This window comes from Myxocyprinus asiaticus, chromosome 43 (genome assembly GCF_019703515.2).
Source record: "Myxocyprinus asiaticus isolate MX2 ecotype Aquarium Trade chromosome 43, UBuf_Myxa_2, whole genome shotgun sequence".
NCBI lineage: Eukaryota > Metazoa > Chordata > Actinopteri > Cypriniformes > Catostomidae > Myxocyprinus > Myxocyprinus asiaticus.
In genome coordinates, this window is record NC_059386.1 from 2,005,171 (window position 1) to 2,020,798 (window position 15,628).

The 15,628-nt window shown below is 41.2% G+C and overlaps 1 protein-coding gene and 1 long non-coding RNA gene across 2 annotated transcripts in view; one reads left to right on the forward strand and one right to left on the reverse strand.

Moving 5' to 3' along the window:
• ubxn8 (UBX domain protein 8) overlaps positions 1-15,628 on the reverse strand; it is a 16,734-nt gene continuing 1,106 nt past the window's right edge. Inside the window, exons 2-8 of the mRNA XM_051685245.1 lie at positions 10,511-10,636; positions 10,338-10,411; positions 9,218-9,340; positions 4,462-4,596; positions 874-915; positions 552-626; positions 1-461 (exon numbers count right to left, since the gene is read on the reverse strand). Of these exons, the coding sequence (XP_051541205.1) occupies positions 291-461; positions 552-626; positions 874-915; positions 4,462-4,596; positions 9,218-9,340; positions 10,338-10,411; positions 10,511-10,636 (746 nt within the window). The 3' untranslated portion in view covers positions 1-290. The remainder of the gene's footprint in view (positions 462-551; positions 627-873; positions 916-4,461; positions 4,597-9,217; positions 9,341-10,337; positions 10,412-10,510; positions 10,637-15,628) is intronic.
• The window catches only part of LOC127433390 (uncharacterized), a 26,535-nt gene continuing 21,989 nt past the window's right edge, over positions 11,083-15,628 (forward strand). The window contains exon 1 of the long non-coding RNA XR_007895881.1: positions 11,083-11,570. This is a non-coding gene — a long non-coding RNA (uncharacterized LOC127433390). The remainder of the gene's footprint in view (positions 11,571-15,628) is intronic.

A 15,628-nucleotide genomic window follows, 5' to 3' on the forward strand; every position in this document is an offset into this window, starting at 1 on the left:
TGTATTTGTATTTTTTTTTTTTTATTAAAATCAGCATAAATGGAAGGCAGTACAATACTACTTTTTGTGTGAGATTCCCCCATTCTGTATTCCTTGAAGATGCAGACTGCAGTATTTTTCATTGAAATGACAGACATGCTTGAACAATTTGTTCTGATTATAGTGTATGTGGAGAATTAAACTGAATTTGTGTGTGCATGTATTCATTTTAAACCAGGGAGACTAATAAAAAGTCATTCTGGGTTCCGGAAATAGCTGCATTCTGTCTTATCAAATCCAGGTGAATATTCTCATGTAGTGGAAGGATCTTTGCTCTCTATATTCAGCACTGTGTCCATGAATATCCCGGCCTCCTCCAGACTCGCATCTGCTGTGGGCAGCAGGGCTTTTCTGGGGTAGGGTGTACACAGTGTGTAGAGCGCAGGATGATATCCAGATTTCTTCATCCAGTCGAGAAGAAGCTAAGGAAATTAAATGATAAGAATAATACACAAATGTTCATTTCCAGATTCTCTGGTCAAAACAGATCTCAGTAAGGAGGAATCCCTCACCAGAGAGCTCCACGTTTTGAGGAATCTTCTGTAAACGGTTCTTCCGCTTGGACATCTTAGGGCAATATTTATAACCTGTATTTGCAGAGTACAGTACAGAGATTTGAACAGAAATGCTCCGTGTAGCAACAGTAGGTCATGGGTTTGATTCCCAAGGAACAGATAAACTCATAAATGTACACCTTGAATGGACTGGATAAAAGCTTGGAAAGGACTTTGGGAAGACTTTATTCCTAAAATTTCCTGATAATTAATTTGGTCATCATGTGTTTGTTCTTTTTTATTACTGTGTATCAGATGCAGGAGATGTTCGTTCACTCACCCCATCAGTGTCTTCTGACGGCTCCTCAGGCAAAACAATAACCTTCAACAGAAGCAGAAGAAAGACATGGCACCTGAGCAAACAGATAACCAATCAAAATGTTGTTGAAGTGCCTATCTCAAACATTTACATTTATTAATTTGGCAGATATTTTATCCAAAGCGACTTACAAAAGAGGAATAATACATCATAAGTAATTAATCTTAAGGAGACAGCAGTTTTTTTTTTTTTTTTAAATGAGTGCAGGGTCAAGTGCTCATGGAAAAGATGTGTCTTTAGCCGTTTTTTGAAGACAGCGAGTGAGTCTGCTTCACGGATGGAGTTGGGAAGGTCATTCCACCAACGAGGTACAGTGAAACCGAAAGTCCGGGAAAGTGATTTGGTGCATCTTTGTGTTGGTACACGGCGTCGCAGACTTCTGGTGGGACCGTAGCTCTGCAGGGGACACTGGAGCAGACCCAGTGACTGTTCTGTAAGCCAGCATCAGAGCCTTGAATTTGATACGTGCATCAAACAGCAGCCAGTGTAGAGAGACAAGGAGTGGTGTAACATGCACTCTCTTTGGTTCGTTGAAGACCAGACGAGCTGCTGCATTCTGGATCATTTACAGGGGCCTAATTGCACATGCAAGGGGACCTACAATGAGAGCGTTACAGTAATCCAGTCTACTTATGACAATTGACTGAACAAGGAGTTGAGTGGAATGTTCCGAGAGGAAGGGTCTTATTTTCCTGATATTGTAGTGTTATTGTAGTTCAACCCAGCTGAACGGTGATTTTGTGTTCAACAGCAAGGTTGACTGGAAAGACGAGGAGCTCAGTCTTCGCTAGGTTAAACTGCAGGTAAAGTTCCATCATCCAGGCCAAGATGTCTGCCAAACAGGCAGAGATCAGAGCAGTCACCGTGGTGTCGTTGGGCTGGAAAGACAAGTAGAGCTTGTCGGCGTAGCAATGGCAAGAGAACGCATGTGCTTGAATAATGGGTCTCAGTGATGTTGTGTATAGAAGAAAAGATGCCCAAGCACTGAGCACTGAGGTACCCCAGTACTCGGAGTGTCCTTCAGCATAATTCTTGCATTATGTCTGCGATACTTTCTGCGATACTGATTTTGAGCATCAATGTACACATGCATCAGATGGACACTTTTGGAGCGTCTCACTGTGGTTGTGTCGCATTTCACTGATTTTGAGCATCTTTAGCCATAAACGCCACATTTTTTTGGACACTGTGTCAAGTCAAATGTAGTTTGAAACTTTAAAAAACACATCTTGTTGGGTTGAAACCCGATCCGGTTAAAAATGTCAGTATCAGAGCCGATACCGATCCAGGTACTTTTGGTATTTTTGTGCAAGCATGTGCTAAGTCTAAGGCGCAAGTGGGTTTGGCGAAATTGTGCGAAAGCACTAATGGGCTGGGTCAAGTGCAATTTAATTCTTAGGTTCTTCTCCGGCACCGTCTGCGTCCTATTATACAGTCCATTCCCTCAAGCACCAGGGCGATATAAACAAAGACAGCACATTCAGCAATACATTAGAAAAATAGAAATATGGACTTACATTCTTTTGTGCATTAACTCTATTAAATGTGAGGCATATTTCTATGACAGTGACATGCTCCTTATAAACACATGGAAAATGTGGTTTTTGTTAGAATTTGGATTTATGCTCTGTTAAATTACAGAGAATTTAAGTTTTATTAATCATTTTCATCTACTGACACAAAAATCATGGCTAGTATTAACAGTTATTGTATCGGAATGCACTTCACTTCAACAGATGAATTTTGATTTTGGAAAATTAAATTATTTTAACAGGAAAAACTTTAACCAAATATATTTCTAAATTGAAAATTACACTTCAAAGGAAACGAAAATATAATCAAAATAACTTGGTGGTAAAAAAAAATCATACCAAATCCAAACATTTTCCTCTGTAAAACTTCTTCCATTGGCCCCATTTGCAGTGACTTAAAAATCATTCTACGACAACAGGCCGAAAAATACCAATATAAATTGGATCACAAATACAACTGTAAATATAAACATAATGATAATTGTAGTTTAACACAAATCACTTAAATAATAAATATATGTTTCATAAAACTGCAACAACAGTAATCATCATGGGCTGCGTTCCACTTCAACATTTTATCCCCTTCCCTTGCTAACTTCCCTCCAACTCATGGACTCGGATGTACATCATTGCTTACGTTGCGCAAGTGCCCACTACTGGCGGAACCCGTGCAATGGGTTTACCTGGAATACCCTAAGCCCTTGATCAACAGCACGTTAAAGGCACATTGTGGAATTATTTTGTGATTTTTGTACCTGAGAAGACAAAGTTTTCAGAGATTGATGCAATCACAGATTCAGGCAAATTTTGTTGTAATTTAAGAGGCTTATGTCAGTTAAGATTTTTTTTTTTTTTTTTAATTGTTAGAAAGGATTAATCAAATTTTACAAAAATGAAAATGGTAACATTACAATGAGCATGGGCTATGGCTGTGTAACAAACAGTTTAAGGTAACTACAAGTATTATGCTGTTAAATCCCAATATAAAAAGTTTCTAAACGACTTAATTGACCTAACTTTACTTCCATCATTCAATAGAGTTGTTTGGGGGTAGGGTAGTTTTAGCACGATCTGTGCTGTGATGTCACAATCGAGTTGCATTGTGGAATATGGAGCTCTCTGAAGTGTACATCTGAGTAGGCTCGCTCCCTCAGTCAAAATCGAGGGGTTGAGGGTCTGTCAGCAGAAACTTCCACCCACTTAACTAATTGCACTAAGAATTAACGCACTCACGAAATTGGACAAGACGTTGCACACGGTCGTAGCGCATAGCTGCTACCATCTGCAACAATAACTAAAAGCAGTGGGGCTTATAGTGGAGGGTCAGTTTCACAATATGGAGAATGGAAAATTAGCGCATCAGTTTTCATTTAAACCATTTTAATGTGCTCTCTCTCTCTCTCTCTCTCTCTCTCTGCCCACGTGTGACAGAGAGAGCGCTCTTGATGCTCTCTCTATTTTTAATGCAAAAATAAATTCCCCGTCCTGTGTTTGACTTGTTTTGGAGTTGTCCGTGTTTTGTGTGTTCATTTTTCTTTATGTTTGTTCGTGTTTCTAACTCTACATCTAACATGCAGCCAGGTAGAGCATCACACACACCGATATTTACATACTGTGATATAGATGGTATAGAAAAATCTCTACCCATTTACACTTTATGCCGTGGTCACAATATACAGTACATCGCCACACCGCCCAACCCTACTGGGTACATTTTGTCACAATTTGAAGTGCCCTGGCAACAATGTTTTAATTCTTTTTAGATTAAATTCAGTTTAAAACTTCCAAACATACATGACGTTCATAGACTAATGTCTATGAGAAAAGAGCAAAAGCTTGTCTGATAATATGGCGGATAATGGCAACAGTCAAGGTAGGATTTGTCAGGTAAGTTTTTAGGGCGGGGCTTAGAGAAGGGTCAATTAAGTGATTATATTTAAAGGGGACAACAGCACACTTGCAAACTAAGAGCTCCTTTAGAGCAAACAACTGCTCCAACAAAAGAGCACAAACTCACTGTGCCCTCCTTCTTGTGTTTGGGTACTTCCTGTTGGACAGGAGCTTGAGCAGCAGTCTGCAGCGGCTTACGTCTCCTCTTAGATCTCTCATTAGGAGTCTCATCAACATCATCATGTGTTTGATTCTCTTCACCCTGAAACACAGTGAAATTAATAGTGGAAAATCACAGACAGACTCAACATCACACTTCTATACAAGTACACATAATAGTGGCTCAGATTATGACATATAATCGACTAATCCTACAAAAGATGATGGGGAGATTCACCAATATTATTCACACTTCCCTGATAGCACACGTACATCACCCAGACGTGACGTCTATTTGATGTGTGTGTTTGAATCTGGAAGATGTCTTTTTATTTTTTATTATTTATTTATTTATTTTTTCTCCCCTTTTCGGAATGCCCAATTCCCAATGTGCTCTAAGTCCTTGTGGTGGCGTAGTGACTTGCCTCAATCCGGGTGGCAGAGGACAAATCTCAGTTGCCTCCACGTTTGAGACCGTCAATCCGTGCATCTTATCACGTGGCTTGTTGAGCACATTACCGCGGAGACAAAGCGTGTGGGGGCCCACGTTATTCTCTGCATTATCCAAGCACAACTCACTACGCGTCCCACCGAGAGTGAGAACCACATTATAGCAACCACAAGGAGGTTACCCCATGTGACTCTACCCTCCCTAGCAACCGGGCCAATTTGGTTGCTTAGGAGACCTGGCTGGAGTCACTCAGCACGCCCTGGATTCGAACTCAGGACTCCAGGGGTGGTAGTCAGTGTCTTTACTCGATGAGCTACCCAGACCCCGACTAGAAGATGTATTATTATTTTATTTTTATTTTTTTCATTTTCTACCCTTTTTCTCCCCAATTTGGAATGCCCAATACCCAATGCACTCTAAGTCCTCCTGGTGGCGTAGTGACTCGCCTCAATCCGGGTGGCGGAGGACGAATCTCAGTTGCCTCCGCGTCTGAGATCGTCAACCCTCGCATCTTATCACGTGGCTTGTTGAGCGCGTTACCGTGGAGACATAGCGTGTGTGGAGGCTTCACGCCATCCACCGCAGCATCTGCGAGAACCTGATCTTTTTAAGATGTTTAGCAGATGTTTATTAGATTGTGATGCTTTCCAGATGAAAAAATCTAAAATAGACATCTCAAATCAAATCACTTTTATTGTCACACAACCATATACACAAGTGCAATAGTGTGTGAAATTCTTGGGTGCAGTTCCGAGCAACATAGTAGCCATGACAGTAATGGGACATATTCCAATTTACAATAAACATCAGATTTACAACACAATTTAAAATCAAATATACACATAATTACACAACACAATATACAAATAATAACATACAATGTACAGTATACAATACACACAATATAGAATACACATTATACAATAAAAAAAAAAAAATATTATATATAAAATGTACAGTTGGTTGTATTGTACTGTATTGACATTCAGGCTGTCGGTTGATAGTAAGCTGCCAGTGTGTTGTTAAGAGAGAATATAATATAATAATATAATTTATGACAGTCCGGTGTGAGATATAAGATTAAGAGTAATAAAGTGCAGTGCTGATGTATTTTGATCGTGGGAGATCAAGAGTTCAAAAGTCTGATTGCTTGGGGGAAGAAGCTATCATGAAGTCGGCTGGTGCGGGTCCTGATGCTGCGATACCGCCTGCCTGATGGTAGCAGTGAGAACAGCCCATGGCCCGGGTGGCTGGAGTCTCTGATGATCCTCCGAGCTTTTTTCACACACCGCCTGGTATATATGTCCTGGAGGGAGGGAAGCTCACCTCCCATGATGTGTCTGGCAGTTCGCACCACCCTTTGCATTGCTTTGTGGTTGTGGGCGGTGCTATTGCCATACCAGGCGGAGATGCAGCCAGTCAGGATGCTCTCTACAGTTCAGGTGTAGAACCGTGTGAGGATGTGGCGGTTCATTCCAAACTTCCTCAGCCGTCTCAGGAAGAAGAGATGCTGATGAGCCTTCTTCACAATGGCCTCAGTGTGGATGGACCATGTGAGTTCCTCAGTGATGTGGACACCCAGGAACTTGAAGCTGCTGACTCTCTCCACTGGTCCTCCATTGATGGTGATGGGACTGTGTTCTCTATCTCTTCTCCTGAAGTCCACCACAAGCTCCTTTGTCTTACTGACGTTGAGGGAGAGGTTGTGATCCTGACACCAGTGTGTCAGAGTGTGCACCTCCTCTCTGTAGGCTGATTCATCATTGTCAGTGATCAGACCTACCACCGTCGTATCATCAGCAAACTTAATGATGGCATTGGAGCTGTGTGTTGTCACACAGTCATGTGTCTACAGGGAATACAGGAGTGGGCTGAGAACACAGCCCTGCGGGGCTCCAGTGTTGAGGGTCAGTGATGAAGAGATGTTGCTGCCCATTCTAACCACCTGGCGTCTGCCTGACAGGAAGTCCAGAATCCAGCTGCACAGCGAGCTGTTTAAGCCCAGAGCCTGGAGTTTCTGATCAAGCTTGGAGGGCACTATGGTGTTGAATGCCGAGCTGTAGTCTACAAACAACATTCTCACATAAGTGTTCTTTTTTTCCAGGTGGGAGAGAGCAGTGTGTATTGTAGATGCAATGGCATCATCAGTGGAGCGGTTGTTGCGGTAAGCAAACTGCAATGGGTCTAGTGATGGAGGCAGCACAGAGCTGATGTAATCTCTGATTAGTCTCTCAAAGCATTTGCTGATGATGGGGGTCTGAGCAACAGGACACCAGTCATTTAAGCAAGTGATTTTGGATTGCTTTGGAACAGGCACAATGGTGGACGTTTTAAAGCATGTGGGGACTACAGACAAAGAGAGGGAAAGGTTGAAAATGTCCGTAAAAACACCAGCCAGTTGGTTCACGCACACTCTGACGACGCGGCCCGGAATGCCGTCTGGACCCGCGGCTTTGCAGATATTCACCCGTCGAAAGGATCGGGTTACATCCACTACAGAGACGGAGAGTGAAGCTTTGTAGCTTCGGCCGCGAGAGCAATGTTATTTCCCTCGAAACGAGCATAAAAAGTATTTAGCTCATCCGGGAGAGAGCCAGCGGTGTTCACGGCGGAGTTTTTATTCCCTTTAAAGTCCGTGATGATATTAATTCCCTGCCACATGCTTCTAGAGTTGGTGGTGTTGAACTGTCCTTCAATCTTGTTCCTGTACTGACGTTTTGCTGTTCTGACTTTTCGGAGGGTATAACTGGCTTGTTTATGCTCCTCTGCATTCCCGGAATTAAAAGCGGAGGTCCGCGCATCAAGTGCCGCGCGAACATCGCTATTAATCCAAGGATTCTGGTTCGGGTAGATCCGTATTGTTCTGGTCGGAACGACGTCCTCTATGCACTTTCTGATGAAACACGTTACGCTATCAGCGTAAAGCTCGATGTCGTCATCAGAGGCGGACCGGAACATCTCCCAGTCCGCGTGATCAAAACAGTCTTGTAGCATAGAGTCTGATTGGTCCAACCAGCAATGGATCGTTCTGAGGGTGGGTGCTTCCCGTTTCAGTTTCTGCCTGTAAGCGGGCAGAAGCAGAATGGAAGAGTGGTCCGATTTGCCAAATGGTGGGCGAGGGAGGGATTTGTAGCTGTCCCGGAAGGGAGAGTAGCAATGGTCCAAAACCCGGTCCCCTCGTGTGTTAAAACTAATGTGTTGGTGGTATTTTGGTGCGACTGATTTGAAACTGGCTTTATTAAAGTCCCCGGTCACAATGAACGTGGCCTCAGGGTGCGCGGTTTCCTGCTTGCTTATAATCCCATACAGTTCCTTGAGTGCCCGGTCTGTGTCGGCTTGTGGCGGGATGTACAGCTGTGATAATGACCGCTGTGAATTCCCTCAGTAGCCAGAATGGTCGACACAGAAGCATGGGAAATTCCAGATCAGGAGAGCAGAAAGACTTGATAGAATGTACGTTCCTCTGATCACACCAGGATTTGTTGATCATAAAACATACACCACCACCTCTGCTTTTACCTGAGAGGTCTTTCGCTCTGTCCGCTTGGTGCACGGAGAAGAGTCTGGAATCTCAGCAGACATCCAAGTTTCTGTAAGGCAGATAATGCAGCAGTCCCTCGTCTCTCGTTGGAAAGAGATCCATGCTCTCAGCTCGCAAGCTTGTTGTCAAGAGACTGAACATTTGCCAGTAGAATACTGGGTAGCGGGGGTCGATTTGCACAACGTCTTATTCTGACGAGAACGCCGGCTCTGTTTCCCCTTTTCCTTTTGCGTTTTCGCGGCCGGGCAGCCCAGACAGAGGGCTCCGCTGGTGTGTTTGTAAACAGCGGGTCGGCATTGAGGAATTTTAAGTCCGGTTTATGGTTTATAATTGCAGAACTAATGTCCAAAAGTGTTTGTCTGTCGTAGACAAAAAAGGCAGACAACATCCAAGACAAAAAGCATAAGAATTGTAAACAAAACAAACAAAACACTACAATGTTGTGTCGGAGCTCGCAACGCAGCAGCCATACTTGGTGCCATCTTGAGTTAACTACATCTCGGAGATGTACGTGTGCTATCCAGGTTAGTACATGTAATTGTTTTCTTTATTTTTATCAAATATGCCCAAAGTGTCATTTAAAACAGCTTATAATATAATAACTTCTTTGGATCTTAGTTTTATTTAATTGTTATTTTAAATTGATAGACACATTTCATTGTCTACTGCTGTATGCTGTGGTGTATTTAAGAAATACAATTTTGAACTTTAAGATAAATGACTCTTGCTCACCCCGACAGAAAAACCTTGGCTGAGTTTCCACATCTCTCCGCTCATGCGATGGTTTCGTTCCATTTTCTGATTGAGTAATGACGTCTGTCTCGGCTTTAACACAGTCTCAACATAGACAGATATCTTAAAACATAAACAGAAATGTTGTGAGGAGAAATATATTTATTGTTATAAACATAATTTATATATAAATACAGGCCTTGTGTGGCTAACTATTCCTTAACACCAAAGAGGGACCCATCTGGACTATCTTTAATTATTTTGTATATAAACATGAACTACACAGACTCGCTGTCATATATCTCGCTGCTTTTAAAAGACACAGTGTCAAGTTACAACTCTGAAAGGGAGAAGCAATTCTCTTTCATTCAGTTACTGCCTCTGTCATGGATGTTCTTTCGCCCATCTGCACTAATTTTAATTGTTGGTGTATGTAAACGTAGGACTTCTTTGATGATGGACGTCTTTGTCCGTTTCTGGCGATGTGCACCTCAGTGCGCCTACAGTATGTGTGTGCGTAATTTCACCATTCTTTGGACTATGATGTGTGCATTTCTTTCGGCCCATGTCAGTGTTGATTGTTTGTGAAACATTCATAATACGAATCCAGCTTTGCAAAGGAACCGTTATTGAAGGATGGGGCAGTTAAAAACGCTTCAAAATTGTAAGTAAACCTTTTCATTCATGAATATTTCAAATGTCATGACTGTTTGATAGTTTATGGTGCTGAGTGATAACAGTTGAGATGAACAGTTTAATATACTCAGATGCAATGTGTTGGATGTGCGTTGTGTAAACCCTGTCTTTTTGTGTAAATCCTGTCATTGAGTTTGCTGCATTTGAGGGGCTGCATGATGTTAGCCAATCATAACAGTGGGCATTTACGTTTAAGTTTTAAGGAAGCACTTTGGCCAAAACCGAGTGTTTCAGACAGAAGGCCAGAGACAGGGTAGAAAATTATCATATATTACTAAATTGTGACTGTTTTGGTGCAAAAAAAAAAAAAAAAAAAAAAAAAAACTTTTATAACGTTATCATTGGACCTCAGAGAAGATGATACAATTATAAAAAATAGCCCTTCATGACCCCTATAATGGCAAACAGTTGTGTTGTGTTATACCTTGTCATTGTGTTTATGTTGTTGAATTCTTCGAACTCGCTCTTGTTTTAATCTGCCAGATTCATGTAATGGGCCTGTAAACAGCCATTACATAATATGTACACTTGCACACAAATGTACACACGAAATGAACGAAACAATTAATAAACAAATCATCATGTGAATATACATACTGTCTGGCAGTTCTTGGCATACTGGAAAGAACAAAAATTTCAGTCGTGGGAATATGTGAATCAGCCATGTGAAGATGCCCAGAAATATCAGTCCACGTCCTGCCAACTTCAGAGCATCTCCAACACCTTTAACACACATAAGACATAGGCTATAAATACATTTTAAGACACATGGCAGACATCATGGCAGACCTGAGTTATTTTACAATTGCAGCAGTAGTTGATTTTCAACATAGCAGAACATACTACAAAAAAAGGAAGCTACAAAGCTGAATTCCAAAAAAAAAGTTCTGGAGTCACTTTCTGGACATTGTGTACAAAATAATAATAATAATAATAATAATAAATGATTTGCAAATCCTTTCTGAACTATATTCATTTGAAAACAGTACAAAGACAAGATAATTCATGTTTTAACTAATCAACTTTATTGTTTATTTATTATTTCATATATTAAATATACACTCATTCTACGTTTGATGCCTGCAACATATTTCAAAAAAGTTGGGTTAGGGGCATGACCTCAAAATCATAACACTACCTTATTGAACACATACACTGGTGGTCAAAAGTTTGGAATAATGTACATATTTTGCCGTTTCGGAAGGAAATTGGTACTTTAATTCACCAAAGTGGCATTCAACTGATCACAAAGTATAGTCAGGACATTACTGATGTAAAAAACAGCGCCATCACTATTTGAAAAAAGTCATTTTTGATCAAATCTAGACAGGCCCCATTTCCAGCAGCTATCACTCCAACACCTTATCCTTGAGTAATCATGCTAAATTGCTAATTTGGTACTAGAAAATCACTTGCCATTATATCAAACACTGCTGGAAGATATTTGGTTCATTAAATGAAGCTTAAAATTGTCTTTGTGTTTGTTTTTGAGTTGCCACAGTATGCAATAGACTGGCATGTCTTAAGGTCAATATTAGGTCAAAAATGGCAAAAAAGAAACAGCTTTCTCTAGAAACTCGTCAGTCAATCATTGTTTTGAGGAATGAAGGCTATACAATGCTTGAAATTGCCAAAAAACTGAAGATTTCATACAAAGGTGAACACTACAGTCTTCAAAGACAAAGGACAACTGGCTCTAACAAGGACAGAAAGAGATGTGGAAGGCCAGATGCAAAACTAAACAAGAGGATAAATACATCAGAGTCTCTTGTTTGAGAAATAGACGCCTCACATGTCCAGCTGTGACAGCTTCATTGAATTCTACCTGCTCAACACCAGTTTCATGTACAACAGTAAAGAGAAGACTCAGGGGTGCAGGACTTATGGGAAGAATTGTAAAGAAAAAGCCACTTTTGAAACAGAAAATCAAAAAGAAAATGTTAGAGTGGGCAAAGAAACAGACAAAAAAAAAAAAAAACTATAAGAATGCACACACATTTAACATTGCCTATCTCCCTCCACTGTCTCCCCCCGAGAGCCCTCCAAAAAATCCAAATAACTACCCCATTTTGTATTAAATAAACCCATGTTGCCCAGCCTTCTATATATCATCCCCTCAAAAGCCGCCATCCTGCCCAACTCCGTGCAACACTCCTGAAACGAGGGCGCTCCAGCTGACTTGCATCCCCTAAGGATGACCTGTCTTCCGATCATGACACCAGCCAGGACCCAACTCTTCACAAATCCATCCCCTACATCAATAACCATCCCATCGCCTAGAACACAGAGCCTGGGGCAAAATGAAACCCGAGCACCCAACACATCACACAAAAAATTGTGAACCCTCAACCAAAATTCTTGAATCTTAATACACCACCAAAAAACATGGGTTGTGTCCCCGTCTTCTGATTGGCATCGCCAGCAGGTTGTTGTGTCTTTGAGACCAAGTCTATACAATCTAGAGGAGGTCCAATAGAATCTATGTAAAATCTTAAATTGCATCAGATGCACCCTTGCATCTCTAGATGCAGACTTGATGTTTTTTTAGAATCCTTGCCCACACTCCCTCCTCCAATACCAAGTATAAATCTTTCTCCCATAATCTCTTGAGAGAAGTTGAAGCTCCGTCCCCCAGACTCTGAATTACTACTCCCAAAAATAGTACAGAGCAGATCGCGCAGCTATAAACACCTAAAGAACTGAGATCTGGGAATCCTAAAATGTTGAACCAAATTTTCAAAAGATCTCAACACTCCACTCTCATATAGTTCACTGAGCATAATAACCTTCCTCACACTCTGACCAGCAAAAAAAGGACTTATTAATACGTAATTTTGGGTTCATCCATATGCTCGAGTCAACATTTAAATAAATGTCTGAATTAAACACTCTGGACACTTTTGTCCATACCACATGCAAATGCGAGATAACAGGGTGTGACTTCTCTGGTTAGTTTAATAGAAAGGCTTTGCAATGGCAAAAGAGGGGCAAGAACTTTCTGTTCAATACAAAACCAGGGAGGGGCTCTCTCAGGTGGAAGCGACCAATGAGGGCAACCCTGCCGGTTGATCCATTTGTTTGTACCGCCGCTACCCGTAACTTAATCCATCCAATAAAAGTGTTCCCGAACCCGTAAATTTCCAAAATCTTAAAAAGATAATCCCATTCTACCATACCACATGATTTTAATGAAACGCCTGATGTTATCAGAAGAGCTGCGGCACCGAATAAACCCCACCTGATCTATATGTATGAGAGATGTCATAACTTTACTTAATTGGTTAGCCAAAATATTTTACAAAATTTTTACATCTAGCTGGATCAGCGAAATTGGATGGTAACTCTTACACTCGCATGGATCTTTGTCCTTTTTAAGAATCAGACTGATCCGGGCTTGTGTCATGGTTGGCGGAAGCTTTCCATTCTTTAATGATTCCGTATAAACTTCTAACAAAAGTGGAGCTAATTCGGTAGCATAAGATCTTAAAAAATTCAGCGGCAAATCCGTCTGGCCCGGGAGATTTGCCTGTAGGCAAGGCCTTAATTACCACACCAAGCTCCTCCAAGGTTATCTCAGAATCAAGAGAATTTTTTTGCTCAATCATCAGTTTAGGGAGTTCTAATGGTTCCACAAAATTTCTAATATCTTCACGAAGACGTGGAACTATAGAGATCAAGATAGAATTCTTTAAAAGCATTATTAATATCATTGGCTGAGGTAGAAATTTCACCACCAGCAGATTTCACTGAGGGAATGGTAGAAAAAGACTCTCTCTGCTTTATATATATATATCTAGCCAAAAGCTTCCCTGCTTTGTTCCCCAACTCAAAATATGACTGTCTTGTCCTGAATAACCCAAACTCCACCTACCGTGACAAAATAGTAATATATCTGTATTTCAATCGGGTCAATTCTCTGAGGCCATCATATGACATTCGGCGCTTCAGCTCTTCCTCTGCACTTTTAATATTCCCTTCCAACTCCACGAGTTCTCGTGCTTTGGATTTTTTGATGAATGAGGCATATGGTATGATCTGACCCCTAAGAACCACCTTAAGTGCCTCCCAAGCCATGCCCACAGAGGATACTGAAGACCAGTTGGTCTCCATATAAATATTGATTTCAGCCTTTAACATTTGTTGGAAATCAGGATTTTGCAAAAGGGATACATTAAAGCACCAACTATATGATTTCTCCGTATGTGGCAACACCTCTAAACTCACCAGAGCGTGATCTGAGATAAAATGTTTCCAATTGAGCAATCAACATCAGATGAAATGAGGGACTTAGATATAAAAAAATAAAAATACAAAAAAAATCTTATTCTAGAATAAATCTTATAGACTGATGAAAAAAATGTATAGGGTTCAAAAGTTCCCAAATATGGGCCTGGGTAGCTCAGCGAGTAAAAACGCTGACTACCACCCCTGGAGTTCGCAAGTTCGAATCCCAGGGCATGCCGAGTGACTCCAGCCAGGTCTCCTAAGCAACCAAATTGGCCCGGTTGCTAGGGAGGGTAGAGTCACATGAGGTAACCTCCTCGTGGTCGCTATAATGTGGTTCGCTCTCGGTGGGGCATGTGGTGAGTTGTGCGTCGATGCCGCGAAGCCTCCACATGCGCTATATCTCCGCGGTAACGTGCTCAATAAGCCACGTGATAAGATGCGTGGGTTGACAGTCTCAGACGCGGAGACAACTGAGATTCATCCTCCACCACCCGGATTGAGGCGAGTCACTACGTCACCATGAGGACTCAGTGCATTGGGAATTGGGCATTCCAAATTGGGGAGAAAAAGGGGAGGAAAAAAGTCTCCAAATATCTGTAAGACCAAGATTTTTACACATCCTGTGAAGCGTCACAGTTGCTCTAGAGGGCTTACACACTTTTGCTTCACTATGATCAAGGACTGAGTCCATCAAAATATTAAAGTCTCCTCCCAATATTACATCATGAGGGGTGCCAGCGGCTTGCAACATCCCTTCAAGATCTATAAAAAAGCCCTGATCATCAGTGTTAGGTGTGTAAATATTAGCCAAAATCAAACTTTGAACCTGAATTTCTGCTAAAACAATACTGACTCTTCCTAATTTATCTTTAATCTGTTTGAGACATTTGAATTGTAGATGCTTACTTATCAATGTAATGACTCCCCTGCTCTTACTTGAGCCAGCACTAAAGAAAACATGTCCACCCCATATCTTCCCAAATTTTTCAGCTTCCTGCGGGGAAAGATGAGTTTCTTGAAGAAACACTATATCTTATTTGTTACGCTTAAGAAAATAAATACCCTTTTTTCTATTGATGGAGTGCTCCAACCCATTCACATTCCACGTGGAGAGAGACAATCCACTCATATTAACATTTAACATTTTGACATATGAGAAAAAAATAGATTGTGTGTCAAAAATAAAATTATAAAGACCACATTCCAACATTAGTGCAACAATCAAACACCGAACTTCCCCCCCGAACCAAACAAACAGAAAAAAGAAAAATGTGCGCATTAACCCCGCGCACGACAGTGCCAACTGGCGTCCATCCCTCTAAACTCAAACAGTTCAAGTACGCTTACGAGAGCCCCCACGACAACTTTGCCATCGGATTGCTCAAGTCCGGTGTTTCTATACAAATTTGTAAGACAGAATTACATAACATAAGAAAATCTATAAAATAAACTCCAGCCAATAGGTAAAATAAACACAAAGAACATGCA